Source organism: Lineus longissimus, chromosome 9, assembly GCF_910592395.1.
Source record: "Lineus longissimus chromosome 9, tnLinLong1.2, whole genome shotgun sequence".
In the NCBI taxonomy this organism is placed as follows: Eukaryota; Metazoa; Nemertea; class Pilidiophora; order Heteronemertea; family Lineidae; genus Lineus; species Lineus longissimus.
The window spans coordinates 712,658-737,259 of record NC_088316.1 but is presented as its reverse complement, the minus strand read 5'-3'; the positions used below and the strand labels follow the sequence as shown (position 1 = coordinate 737,259).

Genomic DNA, 24,602 nt, shown 5'->3' with positions numbered 1-24,602 from the left:
ATAAAGCAGTAGAATGAATTCAGATGTTATTTACATTACTTTAATAAAGATTCGTCATGCAGCACAATAATAATAACATATCACTCCACACGGAAGTGATGTCAATATCAATACAGGGGAACCTCCCTTAGCGGACACCTCTCTATTAAGGACAACCTCTCTATTAAGGACAACCTCTCTATTAAGGACAACCTCTCTATTAAGGACAACCTCTCTATTAAGGACAACCTCTCTATTAAGGACAACCTCTCTATTAAGGACAACCTCTCTATTAAGGACAACCTCTCTATTAAGGACAACCTCTCTATTAAGGACAACCTCTCTATTAAGGACAACCTCTCTATTAAGGACAACCTTTCTATTAAGGACAACCTCTCTATTAAGGACAACCTCTCTATTAAGGACAACCTCTCTATTAAGGACAACCTTTCTATTAAGGACAACCTCTCTATTAAGGACACTGGTTTTGGTCCCAAATTGGCTGTTTCCATTCAATTTGACCTCTCTAATCAGGACACCTCTCTATCAAGGACAGCACTTGTCAGTCCCGAGGGTGTCCTTAATAGAGAGGTTCTACTGTGTATATCAACTTTGACAAGAGACATTCATTCCTAAAAGCAAGTGGGGAAATTGCGATGTCGCATCACAACTGGAGAAAACCTACCCCGACGAAGGAAGTCAACCTCTCCATTACATAAGTGTTCCGGGACTGACCAGGAATTGAACCTGGGACCTCAGTGGTGACAGGTGATGTTTGCACTGCACCACCTGACAGCCATGACATGTCTTGACAAGGTAGCCTGCTCATTGGAAATCACTTGTCAGTTCTTAAAATTGTTAACTCTCTGTAAACCTGGACTTAACCACCTGCACTGTGTTCCTACAAGCGACACAGAGGGTAATTCATCCCAGTCCCTCTATATGGATACCCAATGGTAATCTGGATTGAACCAAATGAGATAGTTTGTCCTTCCAAATCTCCGTTCTCCCAAAAATATTGAAATGGGTTCAAGGTACAGACAAAATGGATAGAAACAAAACAGAAAATAGATACCAGTTTACAGAGCAACCCACCGCCATTGCTTGCCCGATAAAATGGGGACAAGCTGAACGACAGCACATAAATACAAACATGTCCTCTTTTCTTAGACCAAAAGCAAAGCTACTCAAACTGATAAATAAATATTCTATGATAATCAATGGTTTGATATTATTATATTTGCCGCAGCTCTAACCCTGAGCATTGTTTAAAAGGACTTGAGAAAGTTCTTTCTAATGCCATCCTCCCAAACACACATTCTGTCACAACCACATCTGTCTGAGGTCTTTGTCCAAGAAGTGACGATTTACTGTACGAGTCTATCTGAGCGGTTTCATCTTCCAAAGTCCATCATTCAAAAAATGTGCACATTCCACTCCTATTCCTTTGTTTTTTGATAATCTGGAACAGAATAATAAAATATTTTATTATCAGGACAGAGACAACGTCATGGGTCAATGTAATGATCATTTTTGCTTGGGGTAAACTTATCGTATCTTCCAAGTTATTTTTTCATCTGGTGTCGGAATTTATGACGTACAGTCGGTCAGTTAGCATTTTTGACCAGTACCCATTTATACACATGGGTGGAATAAGGCAAGATAGACAAAGAGACCTATTACTTACATATCTTCTGATGACATCGTCGTCAGTCCCACAGCTAACGCATGTTCCTTTCCTTCCGCCATTACAGCCTGGGCACAAGGTTAAGGAATCAATCAACAAAAGCGTGGTGACAGAGGAGAAGAGCGCTCATTTTGTGGTCAGAAGGTCGTGGATTTGAGCAGCCAATGCCACTCAGAAATTTTAAACGGCCTGCAGTGGCCCAATGTAGCAGCGCAGTACTGTAACCTCAGAAATTTGGCACTTACAGGTTGTAACGAAAAGGTATGCCCGCGAAAAGAAATCTAATTGAAGTTAGAGTTACCGGGTTGTCAAAACACGACATTCTAAAGAAACACAAAAGCTGCAATTTCAAAATACAACTCTCGAGCAATTACCTCGTAATCACTTTGCCAACCAAAGAGTAACCGTGGCAACTGCACTTTATTTTCCATTTGATTACAATAGGATACAACCACTGTTCCCTCATTGACCATGGTCATCCTGGCTCCGGGGGACGTCAGACCAGGACACATGATGTTAGCACCTGAGAGGACGAACCGGATGGCGCCCTTGTCCACTTGCATGTGAGGTAACATAAACGGATCTGGAAATAAGGCACGGAGAGAAACCAATAATTTTTTCGAACCTGCTCATCCGAACAGCTGACACTGCTTATAACAATAGTTTTTAGACCACTGTGGTCTGGAGTACTAGTAGCAAACTGAGGTGAAATATTGGGAAATGCAGGGCAATATGACAACACAATACAGTGATTCACATCTGATAACAAGGGCATTTTTAAGTGTTGATTTATCAAGTTTCTCATGAGAACATTCACTGGAGACAACTGTCATACGGATAAACCCTAAAATGATGATCACTACAAAACTTATCTTCAGATTCAAATCGACATGAGCCTCTAATTGGTAAAGTTACTTTACTTACATTTATGAAGAATTCTGAGTGTAGGATAATAATCTCCATCCCTATGTTTGAAGAATAAAGGCTGGCCAGCCTGACTTGCTACTAATTCAATATGATCAGGCCTGAAAAAAGAATAAGATTCCATATGAAACTTGGACTGAGTTTGTTAATTTCAACTTTCTTTTATTTCATCACAAGAGGGACTTTCAATTAGTCAATTTGTATCTTAAAAGTATTTTGAAGACAAATTAAAACTATCAAATTCGTGCACAACCACCAAACTTTTGAGTTGACGTCACGCGAGCAGTTCAGGAGTTGTGGAGAAAGATTTTACTTGTGGACTCGAGGACTGATGGCAAATTATGTCTCTTGCCAAATTGTGAAGGAAACAATACAAATGTCCAGTCTGATCTGGAAGGTAGATTTTCAGCAGGGAGAAATCATTGAAGAATTTCTTGGCAGCCCTCATATACTCACAATTTGACCAATTTCAAAGTTTCCTTCTTCGGTAATATTTCATCAATATAATCTTCTATGAACGGAAACTGGGTGATAACCTTCGCTCGAACTCCTCGTTGGACCGACGACTTCATGTTATTCACCGACGGCGAATGTTCTTTGTCACTGTACCTATAAGCAAAACATACGAAATTCAATGATGAACAATACATGATCGATAATCCCGGAAGTGTTTTGACCAATATTCAATCAATGTCTTATTGTCTATGATGATGACTGAGCCTGAGGGCAGTGAGGTATAGCTGGTGCAAGTGCGTAACAAATGTATCACACCTACCTAGGCCTACTGATGACATCGTGTGCAATCTCATTAATCTATCTGGTCACACACGACATGGGATGCATACTACCGGTAGGCAGTACTATGTAGGCCAGCAGTCCCAAGTATTACTCAATACATAACTGTACCTATCCATTAAATGACATGAACGATATGCGCAGGCCTATATGCCTACATCACGATCTTACTCTAGTAGTTTGATTTTTTACTTGCAAAAATACATAACAATGATATTAACTATCTTTTGGATATAAAACTGCCATCATTGCTTACTTTTTAAACATTTTGTAGAGTAAAATAACCGGCTTGTGGAAAACGTGAAATTCCGGAAGCACAAAACTGCCGCCTATCAGAGACTGGTGAAACTACCATACTGTCTTTCTTTTAGGTCTCGTTAGAGAGTTTTTCCCAAATGTACGCGATGATGACGTGCCCAGTTAACAGGACGTTACGTCCTGTTAAAAAATGCGTTTAAAAAATGCGTTTCCAAAGTGATTGCATGAGGACAACCCATTTGTGTCGTATATCACTGGAAACGCCCGATTCCCCTGATTATACAGGATGTTAAATCGGGCATTTGATTTCTTTAAATAAACCATAAGCACAGGCCCTTGAGTATTTATAATAGGGGTAGAAGGCGTAAAATAGGGGTGTGGCGGGGATAGTAGTCCTAGGGCTGATAGTCCGTGTAACAATAGCCCGCATTGCTAAATGTTTTGGTTAGGGTTAGCGGTACAATAGATCATGCTGCTTAATTGGTCAAATACAATGCTACCGGACTATGACTCCAGGGGGACTATATCCGCTGTCACAGGGGTATAAGCCCAGGAACTAGGCTAGCATAGAGAATTGCCAATTGGGCCGGAAAATCACGGAAAACCCCAAATATTATACATTTCTTCCTGAATAATTCTTACAGTGATCATGCTCATAGGTGGACCATAGAGAGAATTAGGCCTACTATGGACTGCCTTATGAGTCTTCCCTAGAAGTTTGGATTTTTCTAAATATGTCCGAACTATAATTCACCTTTGATATTTGCAACCAATTAGTGACCCAGTAAATGGACAATCAACAAGTTTGATCGTGCACATGACATTGGTTTTATGACCCGTTTTATCAATAATCATGATGGCTCAATTCCATGTGATACAGAAAACACATAAGTTGTCAGCGACCTTGAAATGACAGTCAGGCCTCGTGCCTATCTATTTAGTCAGTTAGATTTTGAGTTCAACACTGCACTTCCTGTTTGTACATGAAAAGATCAAGCTGGCTTAATGAGTCACAATGAGCTCTTTTAGAATTTGAGACCATATTCTATCAGAAACTACCCATTCCCCTATGAGGCCTACTTTGTCAAATTTTGAATTCAGATGGAGATTATGCAACTGTAAGTTTAGAAAAGGTTTAAGCTGTTAGATACTTTGTTCAGCTTATTCGAAGCCACTTACTCAAAGGGAAGATCTGCGCAATGCGACTTATTTTGCCAGCACTGGTTCGAATTTGGTATTTTGTCATGTAATATCATGGGGGGGGGGGGGGGGAATGGGCACTGTCAGAGATTGACACATGAGGAAGTGATCCATGACCTCAACAGGTTAAATGTCAGCACAGATATACAAGAAACAAACCATGAAAATGCAAGACTTTTATTACATCTCAAATAATTTCCAATTTATACATAGTTAGTAGTACTGCTCCAACTGGTACGGTGTCAACCTACTTAAAAAATAAAGCTTCCTCAAAGCAATTCATTTCATAGTCAATTGGACGCAAATAAAGGGAACTGCACTCTGAATCAAAAATTATTGTTGAAAGGGAAAATCTCCAAACCAGAAGCTGGTGAGATTAAGCGAGGCAGCATCCCCAGGACTGCCTTGAAATGGACACCACGGGGCAAAAGAAATCGTGGTTGCCAAAGATTGACATCCTGCGATGAGGTTTTGCTATACTCCTTCCTCCTATACAGTATCGAGAGGGGGAGTATATGGAAAATCACTGGTTATGTCAGGATGAGGATTGATGACAGCTCTGGATGCAGTGGTCCAGCCTTGTCTTGTCGCCCCGGAGAGGAAGGACGATCAGGATAAAAACAGGATGACTTGAAAACAGGTTGTCAGTAGACTTCATATGTGATGTTGCAGTCCAGAGATCTCTGTCTCAGGGCATGGTACCAACATATAATGATGCAAAGTGCAGTAAAATAATTTCCCCAGGGATTAAAGCATTTTCTGGTAATTACAAGCTTCAGTTAAAATATGTCATGAACGTGAACTCCATAATTTCATCTGAACTAATCACAGGCATAAGCAGACCGAGCAAAAGTTGGACGCAATTTCATACAGAATATTGAAATGGAATATAAAGACAGGCCCTTTCTTTCAAGGTGCACATTGTAAAATGGCAGTCTAAACATCTACATGAAACCTACTTATTTTCATCTTTCCCTCACCATCGTGGCCAAATACAAGAAAAAGACAACCTGTCCACGTTTGTTTGAACCACCATAAAATATTTGCGAAGTTAAAAAGTACAACAGTAGGACTGTACATGTACGAGAACTTGTGACATCTTTCATGTCTGTGGAAAATACTGGAGGATTTGAAGTCCGGGCTCCCATGACTAGTCTTGGTGTCATGAATCTTTAGCCTTCTCCTCCTGCTTCCAATATTTTGCACTATTACAATACAAAGTACACTGAAGCTACAGGCTATCTTGACCGAGTTGTGTCCTAGACCTACTGACCAATTTTTAAAGTATCTTCATATCATATCAATTCAAATGTATTAAAATAAAGATTTAGTTCCAAACTTTCAGGCCACACCAATTTGAGTAACTCCGGTCAGTGAGTAAGCTTCTAAGCATATATATCTCCCTTCAAAAGGCATTTTTTACAGTACAATGTACTAGCAATCCAGTACAAATTGGTGTGGCCTTATACAGTACAAATAGGTTACATGGAATGAAATACAAATAAATAACTGAACTAGCCCGAGGCCAATTAATGGATAATTTAAAACAGTTCTCTGATTGTCATAACAATCAATTAACAATTACCACATATGTGTTCACACATTAACATAAATACAGTAGTAGAGTAGTGGGGTAACCTGGGGTTGGAGAATGAAAGTTCAGTATAAAGCACTACAACTGCATGTGTAATATTTTAATCCCCTGGCCTGGTAAAACACAATTCGATATCCGCATCGGAACTGGTACCGAACTGGAGGTATTGGTTTTCACAATACCACAGAGGTAGATAAAATATCACCCAAACCTGCAGCAGTTTGCTGAGGGTTTGGTTTCAATACAATAACAGGTCCACTCAAGCAGTGTTGACGATGATAGTATAAAACACCTCAAACTATGAAATCTGATGATGACAATTTAGATTTCATGTCTGTTCAACATTGTTACCAACTCAAGCGGTTCTCAGTTGTGACACAAAAGATGCTGCAGCAGAATGAGGCCTGATGCATTTTACATTGAAAACCTTGCTTTAACGAGATGTTTTAGTATTTGATGCATCATTCTCCCTCAACTGTTCATGTATCCCATGAACAATGGTTTTCAGCCTTTCTTTTTTCCAGGGTGAAACACAAGACTTTTGACTGAAGTCTTTACAAGGTTAATACCAATTCAGCGTGTCTAAATATGCTGAATATTGGAGTACTTTAGGTCAATGAGGGTTAGTAATTTAGTTTTTCAGCAAAAGTGATGTATTACTGTTTACATTATTGTTACATCGCACAAATTACAATCATTACAATGTAGACAAGAAGTTGATGGGTAAAAAGAACAAGTGGTAATTATCTCGAGGTCAACATGCGAAAATGCAAGCTAGATGTCAAGTTAGTATTATTAGTGGTTAGACTTAGAGATGTTGAGAGATCTTTGATTTTGCTCTATACCTAAGAGTTGCTGCAGGTGCAAATAAATACAGTGGAACCTCCCTTAGCAGACACCTCTCTAATAAGGACAATCTCTATTATTGACCTCTTCAATCAGGACACATGTCCCGAGGGTGTCCTTAATAGAGAGGTTCTACTGTAGTTCTTTCTTAAGCAAACTGATGGGCTAGCAGCATCTACCAAGCCACTGCATTGCCCAGTGGCAGAGGCTGCATGTTCAATGGTTTGGAATTATTTCAACTGAATACTTTCGACTATCTTTCAGTAACAGTTATCAGGCTTTGAAAATGGTTCAAGCAAATCTCGGAGCTAGACAAGTATGTATGTATCATCATGAACATTTATGTTCAGTCACAATGTTAAAAATCGTTGTAACATGTACTGTAATAGTACAACTTACTACAACTTAATGTCGCATTATACATTTTTAAATATAACACCTGTTCCGTAATGATTTTTTTAATGATAAGGGTAATCAGGCCACATCGTGTTCTTACCACTCGTGACCTGAACTTGTTGAAAACGAGAGATCAATCCAGGCCCAGATGTTCATAGTAAGGACTTGATAAGTACAGTGGAACCTTTCTTGGCAGACACCTCTCTACCAGGACAACCTCTCTATTAAGGACAGCGGTTTTGGTCCCGAAGGGGTGGCTTCTATTCAATCCAACCTCTGTAATCAGGACACCTCTCTATTAGGACAGCATAAGTCAGTCCCAAGGGTGTCCTTAATGGAGAGGTTCTACATACTTTATTTATAGAAATCGTTATCACCCTTGCCCACATAAATCATTTGTAGCTTTACTTACAACATTGAGCATGGTCTCCGCTTGGTTTTATTTTGAGGGTACTGGGGGAGGCGGTCAAAGCAATTTAAAAGAAATATTTCACTTTTTTATTTTAGAGATGTACAGTATTTTCCAGCTGATTTTTATCACAACTGTTATTGTCAACTGGAATTCTCATTTCTAGGAATAGACGTGTAAATATAATCAGGTAAACACATTTCTCGGTCTAAAATGCAAAGATGGATGACGTTCCAGATTCTGAAATTCCCATGATGAACATGCGCTCCAAAAACGAATGTCAGGAATATCATAATCGCAAGAGTCACATCGGAACTTCACAGCTTTCTTAATATTTCAAAGCAATAGTTACAATACAATATTGAATAAGGTCAAATTTACTGCTGTGAGTCGAATCCCCAGTTAAGATGGTTCATATTATAAGTTAGCTAAACTACAATCACTTGACTAACAACAGCCCCCACCCGCTCGTTGTAACTTCCTGGACAAGTCGACCGTATCACTGTGCAACCCTCCTCGTAGATCTAAGTTGGCCTCCATGGTTATCACACGTTTCACAGCTTCAGTAAATGCTTCGTCCACGTTAATCGCATCTTTGGCACTAGTTTCATAATAGGGCACATTACCGTTGGCTTGACACCAAGCCTGTGCCTCATCTGGAGTCACCACGCGATTCATCACGTCCACTTTATTCCCCAGAATCACAAATGGAAAGTTATCACCGTCCTGGACATCCGCATAATATAAGAACTCCTTCCGCCACATTTGAAGATTTTTAAAACTTTGCATATCGTCGACGCCGAATGTCAACAAGCAGCAGTCAGCACCACGATAGAACGGAGTTCGTAAACTTTTGAATCTCTCCTGTCCTGCCGTGTCCCATATCTGCATCGTATAACTCTCATTGTCGACCATCACGTCCTTATTAAGAAATTCTACTCCGATCGTGTGAAACGATTGAGAATCAAATTTATTACTGACGAATCGGTTCATGAGGGAACTCTTGCCCACGCCACCGTCGCCAAGGAGGACGACCTTAAGTAACTTCCCCTTGGTCATGTTTGCTGCTCGACCGTTAGCCGCAGGCATTGGTACAACGCTGTCGGCTGCAACCCGCCCCAGAAAGACTATCCTGCTTTTATATTCTGAATCTGATGCCCGTCAGTGCACTGGAATCTGCTGGCAGCACATTTCTTACTCTTTAAACCATTATCTGAAAACAGTAAAGAAACTACTCTATTAGATCAGTTATCGCACAACGATCAAATATCAAAAGGTTTCCATACCTTTGATAATCGGACCAATATTCAAGGCAACATTTATGCTGTATTTGCAACAACTACAAACAACATACACAATGCAAAATGTAGTGGATAGAGCCGGAGGAGAAAATCAATGACACAAAATGATAGAGTACATGTAGTCCACAGCAGTGTAGGTTTTCCAATATCATTCTTAGCCGTGCATCTAAAAAACACAAACATTTTATTGGGAATGCATGTAACCGTAGGGTGCAGATCCTCCAAAAACCTGAATGAAGTCAAATTGGCTTCACGTCGAATATGCATGACAATTGACATGAACACTTGCTCGTGTAAAAGGAAATTGGGAATAAATTGCGGCTAAATGTATAATGCTACACCAACTACTGACATTGCAACGATTGCGGAAACACGGTTAGGCCAGACTTTTTTTATAGCTTGGTTATATAAAACGTACGCTAACCAAGGTATAAAAAAAGTCTGGCCTTAGTCAGAATCAATCCACTAACACCCAAGCACATTAAATGTACACTTCGCCTCACACAGCGCATGACACCTGAAAACTAACAATAACCATTAAAAATTAAATTGGTAACAGAGTTATCAGGCATTGACACAGAAAATCAATACACGTACTTCATGATTAATGCTGGCGATGATGATGTGACTTGTGCGTTATTCATGTAACCACTTTCAAAGGATGTTCGAGGTGGTTATTGAATGACAAGTTGGCTATATTTTGGGCTGGTGGAATTTATACAGCTGCTTTGACGTTGACCAGCACTTGGTCCGTAGCACTGGGAATCTGCATTTGGCAGTTTCAGGACTGAATTTTTTCTGGGACTCAAAAAGGCTAGAGTCAGAGTGACTGAAGTGTCTGCTATGAAACCAAAAACATGGGTTGACCAAAAGCATGCAATTGGTCCGAAGTTGTCCACGATTACCAATGTTCATAATATTTTGAATGCTTTTGGTGATGATTTGATTTAAAAAATGTACACTTTTATGTCATGGTAAAGTTACACTGCTTGTGAAAAGGACTTTTCAAAATGGCAGAAATTTATTTTCGCAATCCGTCTATAGAGCGACTCTTCAATTTCCTCCATCTTCATCCAACATATTCCATATTGGATAGTGCCAGTGGAAATGCACTGCTCTACGTGCACGTTTTATGATTTTTTTCTAGAGACAACACTTCCTGTTACACCATTTTTTGCCAATTTTTTAAGTGGTTTCCACATCGAATTTCTCGCAAACGGCTGGAAGAGCAATACCTACCCAACTTCTGTTTGATGAAATGGATAGAAAACAACTTGATCGATCAAATTGGAAGGAGAAAACCAATCGGAGTTCACCAAAAACACGCTTTATGTTGCAAAAACATGCAAAAATGGAGGAAGTTAATTTTCTCGCGTCACATGACTTCGTTGACGTAAGGCGCGACAAATTACCAACTCGCCGGGGGAATGGAGTGACAGTGTCTTCGGGTGGGGAAGACGGGCGGCCGCGGACGGGCGAGCCGGCGAAGTCTGTATTTTCTTCGATATCACGAACAGTAAAACGACCGAGTGTCAGAAGACTGACCCAGCCAGTCCATTCAAATCAAACCATCACTGTCAGTGGCATGGTAGCACAATCATAGTCGAGGTCTAATCCTCTTTTACTTGTGCCACTGCACACGTCGTTGTCACATTGTCACATATGTCAATGGCACACAGTTGAACCTCGAGCTGTTTAGAAACCCATTGGGACTGAAACTTGCTGTCCTTAAATGTGAGAGAAATGCGTCCGTTGAATAATAAAGAGCTGGCCTCATTGTCTCAACAGGATGTTCCACTTTCTCAAATGACCGTCAGTGGTCAAGACGTTTCCTGGTCACTTCAGAGACATAGTCACAACCATACTCATTCAAAACGCAACAAAACAATCAACCGAGATGAAGTATAGCATTGTGAATTTATTGTCATATAAATCACTTTATGTACATTTAGCTGTTATATACATGTTGCTTCAATTAAAATGTCATGATTGAAATTTAAAACTTAGTGTAAACAAAAATGACAGAGATCAAGCACACAATCATACTAAATGCAAATGTCCTCCCCCTTTAGGATGTTTAGGTCACTAGTGTGTAGATACCTCTTCCACCATGGCAATTTTACACGAAGCTGCACTGATGAAATCAACAGACATAAACTTATAGTAGTGAATAAAGCATATGTCCTCGACCTGCTTTTTAGCAGTGAGTGGACTTTAACAAAAGATTCCCTTAGAGATATTCATCCTGGGCCTTTATTGGCGTCGATTGCCTAATCACCCAAGGAACTTCAACCAAGCTCTGGCAACCGACATACAGTTCATGTACATCTTATGCCCACTGACCTGACTGTGTGTTCCTTCTCATAATGACTCAGATTGGAAAACTGTCAAAGTAGATTCACCCCTCAAACAAATGTCCTTGAATGACACTTTTTGTGTCAGGGACTTGCAAATACTCTAGAAACAGAATGAACAAAGTTAAGTGATGACAGGCACCGTAAGACACATTCGCTGTGCCACCTAATAGGGTTCATCAAAGGTCAGCTCTCTCTTGTATTGTCCCTTGGATTTATGTGCAGTATGGCTATTATCATGATGAAGAGAGAAGCATGGGTCGAGCCTTTTCCAGTAGATCCAACTCGGGATCTAATACGCGACCGAGTCCTTCCAGAACCATGATCGCAATGACGATCGAGGCAAAATTACTCTCCAGTTTCACTTTGTGTCGGCTGAGTGTTGAGAAGACACTAGTTAGAAGCTCGGCAGCTTGGATCTGAAAAGAATTAGAGACTAAACAACAGGAAAGCTTAACGTGCAGGAAATATTTTGTCTCATTCAAGTCTCCTTCCTCTTCCTTTTCTCTCTACATGCAGCCCTACTTTTGATGAAGCAGGTCAAACACAATTTCCCAGTTTAACAGAACACTGCCTGCACCTACCTTCCCAAGTTTTATCGTTTGCTTTCTTGCCGCATTCACGATGTCAGCGATGTCGTCCTTGAAGCCTTGCATATTCACACACTCCTGATGACACGCATTATCCAGGAGCAGCTCTCCTACCTTCTCACCCTGAAGAGACAGGATACATCATCACAATTTCAAGGGATAGCAATACGAAGTCTGCGGACGAGGTTAAGTGTCAAGTTGATTGGTCCACAGGACTTCGATAATTTTCCCAAATGATTCGTGTACACCTGCGTGTACTGGTGGACCTTTGCCAGGGGAGATTGTGAAACAGCTTCGAATTCTAACCAAGAAACTAGTCAGTCTAGTTGTCACTTTGACCAACAACAGGGAGAGCAATGAAAACCAGAGACAAGATGCAGCTCAAGGCTAACAACCGATACACAGTTAATTTGATAATGTTTTTCAGTTGAACAGATTTTTCACAATATTGAGCAAGCGTAAAGTAAAAGTGTCGGACGGAATTCACTTTTTGAAACTTGCCCTAATTGAACAGCTTTGATATACATAACAAAAATCGTGAAATTTTGAACAAAAATATCAAGTGTTGACTTACTTCGCCGAGGACGACAGCCCTGAATACCTCAGTGAAGTTCTCTTTATCTTTCTCGCTGAGCTGGGAGACGATGCCGACATCTAACAGGACAAGCCGCAGAGGACACTCAACCGGCTTGACGTTTATGATCAGAGTATCGCACACGTCAACGAGGACCAATTTCGAGTCGTCCTGGAATAACAACATGACACAAATAGAATCATACATTCTGTGATTCTGGAATGTCACATGAACATTTGACCCCCCAGGTTAGACAAATTCAGCCCCCCAGTCTAAATTATCAGAAAACTTTGTACAGAATCTAATGTACAATAATAACATGGTCTAAGAAGTTGCATATTGCAGTAGGACAGCTGACTGACACCATGCTCATCAGTACATGTATACATGTAGTAAACCAGAAAACCTGAACTCCTAACACTAACAGTCTCCGGAAATGAATCTGACTCGGCTAAGCAATAGCCCCACAGTTAATTTTGAGAAATACATGTCATTACAACTTACTTGTTGTTCAAATTCAGCTGCATTCATTATTAGGATATTCCCAGGATGGAGGTCTCCATGGACAAAGTTATCTTGAAATATCTGAAAAAACCCAGAAAGAGACATGTAATTGACTTGAAACACCACAATTTGTATCCAATGATAGTTGCTGCACTAGCGTGTGCTGCTGGTGTCAATTTTTGTTTGAAACAAGTTTTTTTCTGTTGACAATGGGTGATATGAATAAAAACTAGTAAATGCTTTCATCTAAATCTCCATGTACATGTACATTTACACTAGGCCTTCCTGTACAAAACTGGAGTAATAGCATTTGCTAGTCTTTATTCATATCACCCATTAACTCAACTAGGCGTTATCACCTTAATCTGAGTCTATTAGACTTAACACCAGCATTAGTGACAAAACAACCAGGACCAGTACGACTAAGGTACTAAGTACACCAAGGCACTGAACTTACCATTTGAAGTAAGGCCTCAATACCGATGGAAGCTATCTTCTCCTTCAGCCCCTCAGCAGCTTGGATATCTCGTCGCATGTACTTAGACATTGGTTCTCCCTCCTCAAATGTCTCAACTAGGATGCTCCTCTTCACGAATGGACGTACTGGGCGGGGAAAACGGATGTTGGGGTTATCTTCGAAGTTGTCGTAAAACTTGTCAAGGCATCTGGCTTCAACTCTGAGGTCAATCTGAAAATATTTATAACAGGTTCTAAATGTTATCCTTACAATACATGTGTGTTCATTATTGTGTCCATGAGCAAGAAACATAACCCGAAAATTGCTTTGTCCTTTGATTAAATGAGGCGTAAATCCAAGGTTCCACCTAGTGCCTATGCCTATGACAGGGTAAGCACAAGACCCCACCAATTGAGAAACATGTCTAGCTTGCGACAGACTCTACCTCTGGCTAGAGACAGTCACTAGGCCAAGAAATCCAAATGGTGCCTAACTATTTGCAAGCTTCTCTTGCCTTGGAGGAGGGACACCCCCGAGAATAACACGTCAAAGAATGGAGTGAAAGCTGAAGAAGAAGACGGGATCGTGAACCTGATGATCCTGGAGTTTTCCCCATCGGATTTACCTGTCTCTCCATGAGGTCAGCAAACTCCTCCACACACTCTCTCACACTCAGCCACTTCAAATTCGGGAAGATGAACTCGACCACTTTGGCAAGAAAACGCAGTATCTTTATGTCTCGTTGGACAGCGCGATAAATGCCGGGATGAAGCACCTGAAAAGTCGAAAGATTGAGAGCTTTTAGCTCTAATTCTGTGACTAGACCATTTAGTTCAGGCTACTAGAAACAAGTGCAGAATGGTATAGTGACCGATCAAATCCACCAGGAAGTGCTGTTAGGGTTCATGTGACATCATCAGAGGCAAAAACATATAACTTTCAGGTAACAATACGTTTTTGTTAAAGGTCAACGACAGACGAAATGTCATCAGCATGGGTCTTCTTGCTACGCTGCATGTTTTTACGAAATATTTAAATGTTTTTTGTGTGATTTGCAAGGTTTTACTTACTGACCACTACTGTACTGCAGTGTACGCAAAATTTGCAAAACAATTTCCCACAAAAATTTGTCAGTTTACAGTTTTAGATGTCGTAAAAGTATTTATACCTTGACAGCAACAGGGACGAGGCCAGGAGGTGGTCCAGAATCTCCTTCCTTGCTTGGTGGTGCTTGTGGGCCAGGTCGGGCAGGAGGTGGCTTGGCTTTGTCCAACTTGGGAGGTTTGATCTGTCCAGCTGTCTTTCCAGCAACAGAGGGCAGTGGCACAGCATGCGGCCGCTTGGCAGTCTCTGCAGGAAAAAAGGAAAATGTCACCAAAGGTGAAGAGAAAAATATTTCACAAAATTAGCAAAAAGATATTTTCACATGTGGTGCAATCATTTTTGTGCTTTCATTTACTGGTATTTCCCTTCAACTGAGAGTCCCCAATTAACCTGTTAATGATGTGGTCGTCAATCCATCCTTGGTTTTTCACAGGGGGACACAGCTATCCACTGAAGTGGAAAATAAAACTGTCGGACGGAATTCACTTTTTGAAACTCGCCCACGAGACAACACAATCGGAAACAAATCTTACCGACATACGGCTTTCCCTCAAAACTTGAATTCGCATCACTGTCGTCATCTAATCCCTTGTCGATCTGACCGATGATGTCATGAAATCCCAGCACCTCAAACGCTGAAAAAGGAAGCGTATCATTATGAACAACAGATGGTAGTGTTGATCATAGTGACCTGGGCACCCGAGTTAAATAAAGTCATGAATTGAGGCCATTTTTAGAGGTTTTAGACCACAATACTGGTCCGATCATTAGGATTTAGAGTATGTGTGAAATTGGCAATTTTTAGTCCATTCTCACCGTCCATAATTGTTGGATCATCATGATCTTCGATTTCGAGCAGAATTTCGTTGAGGACATCATCATCTAGCACCATCTCTTGGGGCATGTATGCCTTGTAAACCTGGAATTGAGCAAGACATACTAGAACTTTCACAACAAAAGGAAAAATTTGAAAGTCCACCAGCGGTAATAAGAAATGCTCAACATACATGCCAGTGTATAGAGGCTGCACATGTATTGGGGAGGGGGGGACAGAGAACTATTTTGGTTCCACAGCCTGAACAAGGGCACTAACTGGTCTTAAAAGTTGGTCCACAAACTAGGATCAGTAATTTGTTGTTGTTCACCCTCACCTGAGCAACACATCCAGAACCTATCGGGTGATGCTTGTCATCAAATTTCAGAATTTCCTTCCAACGCTTGCCGAATCCCTTCTCCAGTTTCTTCTTTGTGAAGTACCATGAATGTGGTTTCGTCCGTCGGTGAAGTTTGGAAAGTTTATTGCAAAAATTATCAGAGAAGAGATCACGCCTTGTGCTCGCCCACTGTCCGAGCTTAACAAACGTTGGCCCAATAGACTGGATAGCCAAAACTAGCAAATTCCACCATTTTTCATTGATCCAAACACTCGTCCAAGTCAACGGATAAAAACAGAACAATGGCACTAAAGTGCAAATAATTCGTATCGTCCTGAACGATATCCGTAGAACATTCCAGAAGAAGTAAACTATTTTCATGAGAAAACCAGGCTCTCTTTTTATTATTACGACTTCCTGATATACTTCCCTGGGTATATTGTCATCATTACCAACCGTCGGTATAATCATTTCCTTATTCCCCAGCAGTCTGTCAAATGCGGATTTGAAAGATAATGGCATTGTTAATGCAACCATAGTTTTCAAAACTAGGGGCCCGGGTGCCCTGACATGTGAGCAAAGTTTAGTTCCAGTGCCACTAGTACTGGTGCTAAATTTCTGAGGAATTTTCTGCAAATGAGGATAGGTCTTTGTCGTAATTTGGAGTTGTGACATCAAGATGTTTTGCGAGAGTCCACCACACTTGAAAGAGGATGCATTCTTTATCCCTCTACAAAGTATGGAGTGAATCCGACACATTGACGACATTATGGATTTCAAATTGAAAGTAGTAAGAGGAGTCGACGGCTACATCATCATCGCGATTCATGTGGAGAGATGGTTCCTAAAAAAAGAATATGATGTTACCATAATGAGCCCAGGGAAAAAACGGTCAATTCTAGTAAATCTATAAGCTAAATGAAATGTACATCACTTGGACTGGTCAGGACTTATGGCCCCATCATGGCCATGACGATGTCCTGGATGCTAGGCCACATGGCACATCAACAAAGGATCTCGTTTACAGGCTGATGGCATAATTCTATCAAACCAACCAGTGTGCACCCAAACCCCATGCGGGATACCTTTAGTCTAGTTACCCTAAGGGGAAACATGCCTTGCTTTGTGATGCTCTTGTTTTTTTGTTTATTGATTGGAATGGAAGTAAAGTGTGGGAACTTTTTACATTCCTTCAGCTTATTTGGGAAAATGCAGCACTACTTCTTTATGAAATATATACATGGTGCACGTCTGATGCAATGTTGATATATCTTACTTATTCTGTTATCAAAATGATTCGATCCAATATGATTTAATTGATGTTTTAATTGCAGACAAAATTCAGATACAGTCATGTACATCAATGTACGTGACGCGAAGTACACACTTTTTTTTCGCCGAGGCAACCATTCCATTCCAGTGATTCCACATTAGCCGCACGCACTTCAATCTTGGTCAAAAATATTAAATTCACATGATATAAGCTTAGTTATTTTGATATGAAAACGAGGGAAAGTGTTTTATTGATATAATAGGGATAGAATTTCAATGATGGATGTGTATTTATGATATTGTGGCCGTGAAGACAAGGTTTTTGAAAACGGCAGAGACGGAAATCGATCTTGCTGAGGTGAAAATAAAAAGTGACCTTCCGAGCAGACAGCTTTTCAACGTTTGTTGACTAAAAAAACCCTTACATGCTTAATCTGTTTGAGTTGGCCATCTAAAAAGGATCGTTCAAAGATACTGAAGTGTTGGTTTTCCAAGAGTTTTGTAGCTGTTGCATAAATAACCTGAATTGAAGTGCATTACAGCCGTTTTGAAAATTTATGTACTTAAAATCATTTGTCGGATGAGACTTGGGCCTATAGGTGACCTTTTTCGGACGAGGCTGTCGGGAGCCTGATATTTTGTTATTTACTTTCAGTAAGATTGATAATTGGGAAAGATGAAAATCTACTCTTTCATGACTTCTCTTTGAAGACCACCAGCAGAGACGGCCACAAAGATCATCATAAAACCATGACAAGGATTGTACTTGAAGCCTTTCACTGGAGGACTGCTGTTGTGAAGGTCTCGTGCTGGACATCGTCCTTGAGGAATTCAACCCTTCAAAGACAGTCTGTCTGGACATGTCTTCATCAAAGGAACTATTTCACTGCTGCTTCTTATGGAAAGTTCTCTATGGATTACAAGGAACAAGGATGGGGATTCAGTAAGCTTGAATTACGTTGCTATCATGGAAAGAAGTTTGGTGTTAGATTCTGTGATTCAGTTTGCCCAACACCTATTTTGAGCCAACCGTGTCGTCACCATCAACAAGGCATATTTACTCACTCTGTTGAACTCCCAAACCCTTACACCATAGATGATCAGACAGTGACAGATGATAACCCAATGGTCAACGAGTTGTATGAGGGTATACTTGATGGGAAAAGGGCGTCGTTGGCAAGGGGTATCACACTGGTTGAGTCAACTCATCCCGGTAGAAAAGCTATGGGACAGGTTCTGCTGACAAAGATACTTTTGCATCAGCGAGAAATGATGAAGAAAACATCACAGAAAGTTTCAAGTTTTAGAATTGGTGAGTTGTTAAAATCTTAGTCCTAAATGGCTGGCTATATGGCTTTCTCAGTAAGGCTCTCGGGTGTTTATGGAGTTGGTTTTTTCAGTGAAGTTGCCAGTAGACAGTCAGTGAATTGAATCTATCATCCCTCCCCATGAGTTTGGTTGGTAATTGTATAAAAAACAGGTCGAGCTCAACTATTGAACATGTTGTTGAGAATATCGCCAATTGGACTGTTTTTTTCTAAACCTATAATACATGTTCATCCTTCCCCTAAAGATGCCTTTGAGAAAACAAGAAACATGTTGTGGGCTATAAAACCAACTCAGTTCATATGATCATCTTTATCAAAGAATTTTATACTTCTCTACCATTGTTACCGGTATTGTCTTTTCATTTCAGGCTTAACTGGTCCCCCGGGAGCTGGTAAAAGTACTTTCATTGAAGCAATGGGGAAGTTTCTGACATCAAAAGGTCATAAAGTTGCTGTCCTGGCAGTTGATCCATCTTCTTCTACAACAGGAGGTAAGATTTTTTAACCTTTATTATTCAAGTCAAATAGGAAAACTGTCTGTAATGGAAAACTTCAAAAGTCTTAAAATTTAATTTTAATTTTTCCCATCACAGGATCTCTACTTGGCGACAAAACGAGGATGCCACAGCTGTCTGTTGATAAGAATGCATACATCCGCCCTTCCCCGAGCTGTGGGACTCTGGGCGGTGTAACAAGGAATACTAATGAAGCCATTGTACTGTGCGAGGGAGCAGGATTCGATGTTATCATGGTTGAAACTGTTGGTAGGTACAATAGTTTACTCAAAGCTGCCAAATTTGCACGCCTCTTTTTGCCAAAATTTCCAAAATATGAGTTTTTCACAATTTTGAATTGGGACAATGGAAGTTCCTGAAGTTTTCCTATCAAAAAGTAAATTTTGGCAATTTCTATTTGTTCCAATTGATGTTGTTTGCAAAATTTGTAAAATTTGTGTTGTTACCAAAACTGTTAAAATGTCTGACAGTCTGTTGTTTTTTTTGACCAACTGTGATATAACAATGAGACTTTGTGTTGTTTTGCTGCAGGAGTTGGCCAGTCTGAGTTTGCTGTGAATGATATGGTAGACATGTTCTGTCTGCTGATACCTCCAGCTGCTGGCGATGAACTCCAAGGTAGGAGCATGTTGCTGTGGAAGATATTGTGGTTGCTTTGAATGACTTTGACTCGGCCATTTGTCAATGTTTCCTGTGTATTGTTTTGGGCTCTTGGTCACGAACTACTTGTCCGATGTCTTTGATTGATGTTGATAACCTGTTAGAAATATAAGTAAAAACAGCTTTGAGAATAATTGATCAAACGTCATTATCAAGTCTAGACATTGCTAAACTGGCCTAAACTTGATCCATCTATTCTCTTCTCAGGAATCAAGAAAGGCATAGTTGAGGTTGCCGATGTGGTGGTGATCAACAAATCCGATGGTGATCTGATCCCAGCAGCAAGGAGAATACAATCTGAGTACTCGAGTGCTCTGAGGCTCATCAGGAGGAAGAACAAAGCCTGGAGACCAAAGGTGAGTAGGTGAATCCAGAACGTCCTTTTTAGCCAACCCGTGTGATGGAAGTAAAACTGGTACCACAACTGTAGTTTACAACGATGTCCACTGGTCCATATTGTTGGACTGTTGTGCTGCTCCACCGACGCGTGTTTCTGCCCCTCTGGGCTTCATCAGGGATGTTGGAGTAGACTTGCACTTCAAAGAAGACAGGTGCAAAGCTAACAAGTCGTTTTCACATCCAAGTTCACTTGGCAGCCTTGAAGTTGTACCCGTAATCAATTTCCGACTCCAACTCGGTGCCTCTTGGGTGTCAATTTATAATTCCTTTCATTTATCATTGAATTTAGATCACTAGAGTATCATCCAAATTTGGTGACAGAATCTCTGACCTTTGGGACATCATGGAAGACTTCAGAGAAACAATGTTAGAAGAAGGAGAATTGGAACTACGTCGCAAACGGCAACAAAAAATCTGGATGTGGAGTCAAATTAAGGAGAATATTCTGGACATGTTTCGGTCATCTAAGCAGGTCAAGGCTGTGATACCAGACTTGGAAACGCGAGTCATGAAAGGTGTCATAACACCGGGTCTGGCAGCTGATATTTTGATGAGAGAGTTTAAGAAGTCGTTAGAAACAGAAGGAAATCAATCTGTTGAGCAGGTTTCATCTGTGTCATCTGTGAGAGAGCCAAGACAGTCCTGAACAACGAATTGATTTGGTGCACATGACGATGTTTTGATGGCTGTCAAATTAAAAACGGCCCCTGGTATCGTGTTATTTCTTGAGCTTGTAATGCAATTCCCCAAAGTGTTAAACATGTGTGACACTATCAGGTTTGTAGAAGTGTAGTGGTGCTAGGAGCTGCTGTGATCTAGTGGCTCAGACTCTCGCCTAGTGTTGTCAAGAGGTCCCTGGTTCGAACCCCACAGGCTGCATGAGACTCTAGGCAATTCTCTGTGTCTGACTTGCCCCACTCCACCCAAGGGTATAAATGGGTACAGGTCAGAAATGCTCAGATTGTTGTGCTAATTGAAAGCTCATATATGCTCTACTGAAATGTTTCTTGATAGACCGGGGTTGTATTGTGAAGTCGGATGATTACCTCCACTGTAGTTGGCGTCAGACTATAAACCAACATTTGTAACTCTTAACCTTAGTTGAAAGTTACAAGTAACTCTCCAAGAAAGGATGAAGTAGACCACCTTGTCTGCTTGAGCTACTCGGCTTGACTAATGTCCAGTCCTTTGTTTTCTATCTGCAGTGTTTGGGTCTTTCAAGGACAAACTATAATACAGTGGTAGATAATTGATTACCGTACACTGAAAGATAATTATTGGTGACTGATAATATATATAATATTATTATAGAGATACGTATTCGAAATGGGAGTTCGTAGAATAAAATGTATTTATTTGAAGGGTTTGTCCTTTCCTTATTTGTGGCAGATATTATTATGCTCTCCTTTGAGAAAGTATTTGGAATACCATGTATACTGTAAGATATAATAACCTATCACTTTTATAATGGGCTCATTTAAACGTGACCAGTGGGGGAACCAAGCAGTGACTGCACGGAGTGCATTGAGATATACTGTATACTGCTAAAAATGTCAAGGTTGTTGGCTGATAGGAAATTGTATTGAACTGAATATGGAAAGTTTGCAGCCGGTCTACAGCAGTCCCCCCCCAAGTTACACTGTCCCACCAAAAGTGGACTTTTAGAATGTGCCTTGATGTCTGGTCGCCTGAAGTACTCATTCGCAGGTAGCAGCTGTATGAGAGCACTAGCCTATTTGGTGTTCTGGGGAGGTTTGCTGTGCCCCGTTGATGGAGAATTGAGACAGTCTCACGTAAAGCCGCGTCAGGGTCTTGAACTCCAGTTGTGACACAGGAAGTGCTGTTGGCACAATGTCCTGATTTTGTGAGAAAGTCAGCAATACTAAATGCGTGTTGTGACAATGTCTCCAAGTACCATTAGAATATTGTGCCAGTGTCTTGGAGACAGTTGTCACCCTGGACTGACTTGGCTGTCGAGAAGCAAATGCAGAAAGCCAGAACAAGAAAAAAGAAACATAATTTGTGAATCAAAATCATGTTATTTTCATGAAAAACCTTTGTACAGTTTAAAAGGAGAGGCTTGAATATATGATAACTTGTGCATTTCACCTGAAAATCTATATCCAAATGACATCACATTTACTTGTAAAGAGAGACTTCAGAACGCCTCACAGAACATGTTGATTCCGTTGTAGCCCATTTGAATATGAATGTCAATGAAATGTTAATGGAGTTTTCTCTCAAACTAGTGGATAAATGACCATGTCTTGCTCAAAAAATGCTTCCTGGAAAGTTCTTTTTTAAATGTTAAAAGAATCAGCTGTCCATCAACTCTTCTTCTCGTTTTTCCTTCTGCTTCTTGTACTGTGAGCATTTATCCTGCAAGAAAGGAGGACTGTTTTAAGAAATTGGTACAGTCACAACAGACTTAACTTGTGTATGTGATGCGCAATGTACATTTAACATACAAGCAACCTATGGGCAGGCTTAATGCACGCTCAGACCACTATCCTCTGCATTGCACAGTAGGATCACTGTATGTTTTGCGGATGTTAAGATGTGCAAAATTGGATTTGAAATTAGGAACTTTACTTAACAAGCAATTTACCACTGAACTTACCTCAAATGTGCTCAAGACATGTTCACAGACTGTTGTCAGTTCAGCCAAACCTCTTCTCAACACATCTACTGCAGGTGGACCATTCGTTTGGATCCTGAAATTTATCCTGTTTTCGGATGGATGTGGGACACTGTAGCCGCAGAACTTGACATCTGGACTGAAAGAAAGATTGCAAGATGGAATTGAAAATGAGCATATCTCGAGACTTTGAAAGAGACATCTTTTAATGGGAGATACCAGTTACAGTGGAACCTCCCTTAGCGGACACCTCCCTATAAAGGACACTAATTTGAGTGGTTTCCATTGAATTCAACCTCTCTAATCAGTACACCTCTCTATTAAGGACAGCGTTTGTCAGTCCTAAAGGTGTCCTTAAAAGAGAGGTTCTACTGTACCTTGATTTCCACACTGTTGTTTCTTCTGTATACTTACTTTTTGATGACCATATACCGGAGGGCATTGCCCAACGTGTGATCCTCATTGTTCATTACAAATGTTCGACACATGTCATCTTCTGGATCGTCCGTCTCCACCTGAAAATGTATTCAAATTTTAACACTCAAGTCTTCTGAAAATCTCCTCGTTAGGCCAGTTCTGTTTTTGAAATTTTCTGCTCCTGATGACCATGCTGCGAAATTCGCATTCATTGGCTGTTCAATGTGACATAAAAGAGACCCCATATGTGTACTTTGAATCACAATGTGTACTTGGAATGCAAGTCACATTCAACAATAAATCATTTTAACAATGGCACTTATGTTGTCAACTAATGACCTTTTTTGGACCGTGATCAGGGATTGTAAACTCGTTCGACTTCAGCATGGTGTGAGTGAGACGTTCAGCCTCAGCCTCAGGTTAAAGGCCTATTCCTGGACTGGTGGAAGGTTTATCCTGGCTGGCCGTCCTTTGCAAGACTGACATATTTTACAGTAGAGAGCACAATGTAGTTGGAAAAGACTAACCATCGCTCATATAAAGTCTAACAAAATTCTCCTGCACTACAACTTAGACCTTAAACCATTTTGAGGCTTTTTTCGAGCACCCTGTATACTATATATTAAAAAAAAAACAATATAAATATCAATATCTTCAAAATGATGCGTCGGATTCTCATCAAACTTGGCCAAACTATTGACCGACTATTCATCTAAAATACTGTAAAATGTCGCCTAATTCCATTGCGTTGTTACAGAATAAACACTTACAACTTCAAGGTTTTTCGTTTTCTTCTTCCCTTCGTCCACCATGTTGTTTTCGTTGTTGTTATCGTCGTTTGTTTAATTGCGATGTTACCGGTTGTGGTAGGTACTCGACCCTTTCCGCCGCGCAGCAGGGGTCGAGGAAGCCTCGTTGATTTACCCGAGGCAAGTCGTGCCGTGCATACAGTGGATGGACCGTCAATACCGAGCTCGCTGGTATTCCTTGGATCGAGGTTGCCCGTCTTTGTTAGAAACAGGTACCGGACAACGGAAGCTTACGCCCCCTAATCTAGTCCATGACGAGTTAAATGCCGTCAAGTACCAGTCTCTGTAATGAGTGAATGGAAGAGACTGGTGAAAGAGTCTCCGTGCCATTGTACTCTTTCAGTTTTGAGAATGTTACAATTATGGCCCGCAAGAATGCCTTCAAAATGTTGTAAAATATGAAAAAACGGAAATAAAAGATAATTTCACCAATGTTTT

At 40.5% G+C, this 24,602-nt stretch overlaps 5 protein-coding genes across 6 annotated transcripts; 1 reads left to right on the top strand and 4 right to left on the bottom strand.

Annotated features, from left to right (window-relative positions):
• Nucleotides 1–29: 29 nt before the first annotated feature.
• On the bottom strand, nt 30–3,707 carry LOC135493888 (malignant T-cell-amplified sequence 1 homolog). Of its 2 annotated transcripts, XR_010448313.1 has the most exons (7): nt 3,642–3,707; nt 3,047–3,199; nt 2,591–2,691; nt 2,116–2,249; nt 1,667–1,734; nt 445–1,441; nt 30–174 (listed from the first exon to the last, which is right to left on the bottom strand). XR_010448313.1 is itself a non-coding variant. In XM_064781529.1 (6 exons), exons 1-6 carry the CDS (start codon nt 3,650–3,652, stop codon nt 1,360–1,362), a joined length of 549 nt encoding a protein of 182 aa, XP_064637599.1. In that variant the 5' UTR covers nt 3,653–3,707; the 3' UTR covers nt 375–1,359. The 2 variants fall into 2 exon arrangements, 1 of the variants encoding a protein (XP_064637599.1); XM_064781529.1 differs by lacking the exon at nt 30–174 and having other exon boundaries at nt 375–1,441.
• A 1,299-nt stretch (nt 3,708–5,006) lies between these two features.
• On the bottom strand, nt 5,007–10,781 carry LOC135493245 (ras-related protein Rab-9A-like). The gene is made up of 2 exons (XM_064780381.1): nt 10,629–10,781; nt 5,007–9,301 (listed from the first exon to the last, which is right to left on the bottom strand). The coding sequence occupies exon 2, from the start codon at nt 9,175–9,177 to the stop codon at nt 8,536–8,538; it is 642 nt and encodes a 213-aa protein (XP_064636451.1). The 5' UTR covers nt 9,178–9,301; nt 10,629–10,781; the 3' UTR covers nt 5,007–8,535.
• A 506-nt stretch (nt 10,782–11,287) lies between these two features.
• Nucleotides 11,288–17,498, bottom strand: LOC135493244 (uncharacterized aarF domain-containing protein kinase 2-like). The gene is made up of 11 exons (XM_064780380.1): nt 17,403–17,498; nt 16,124–16,970; nt 15,789–15,891; nt 15,506–15,607; nt 15,037–15,218; nt 14,494–14,643; nt 13,869–14,099; nt 13,412–13,492; nt 12,908–13,078; nt 12,328–12,456; nt 11,288–12,162 (listed from the first exon to the last, which is right to left on the bottom strand). The coding sequence occupies exons 2-11, from the start codon at nt 16,892–16,894 to the stop codon at nt 11,980–11,982; spliced, it is 2,103 nt and encodes a 700-aa protein (XP_064636450.1). The 5' UTR covers nt 16,895–16,970; nt 17,403–17,498; the 3' UTR covers nt 11,288–11,979.
• A 277-nt stretch (nt 17,499–17,775) lies between these two features.
• LOC135493457 (methylmalonic aciduria type A protein, mitochondrial-like) lies at nt 17,776–21,627 on the top strand. The gene is made up of 7 exons (XM_064780820.1): nt 17,776–17,798; nt 18,054–18,710; nt 19,095–19,217; nt 19,320–19,490; nt 19,773–19,859; nt 20,109–20,257; nt 20,590–21,627. Exons 2-7 carry the CDS (start codon nt 18,149–18,151, stop codon nt 20,944–20,946), a joined length of 1,449 nt encoding a protein of 482 aa, XP_064636890.1. The 5' UTR covers nt 17,776–17,798; nt 18,054–18,148; the 3' UTR covers nt 20,947–21,627.
• A 698-nt stretch (nt 21,628–22,325) lies between these two features.
• On the bottom strand, nt 22,326–24,202 carry LOC135493770 (DNA-directed RNA polymerases I and III subunit RPAC2-like). Its single transcript, XM_064781320.1, has 4 exons — nt 24,126–24,202; nt 23,353–23,453; nt 22,921–23,077; nt 22,326–22,679 (listed from the first exon to the last, which is right to left on the bottom strand). The coding sequence occupies exons 1-4, from the start codon at nt 24,165–24,167 to the stop codon at nt 22,617–22,619; spliced, it is 363 nt and encodes a 120-aa protein (XP_064637390.1). The 5' UTR covers nt 24,168–24,202; the 3' UTR covers nt 22,326–22,616.
• Between the last annotated feature and the right edge of the window lie 400 nt (nt 24,203–24,602).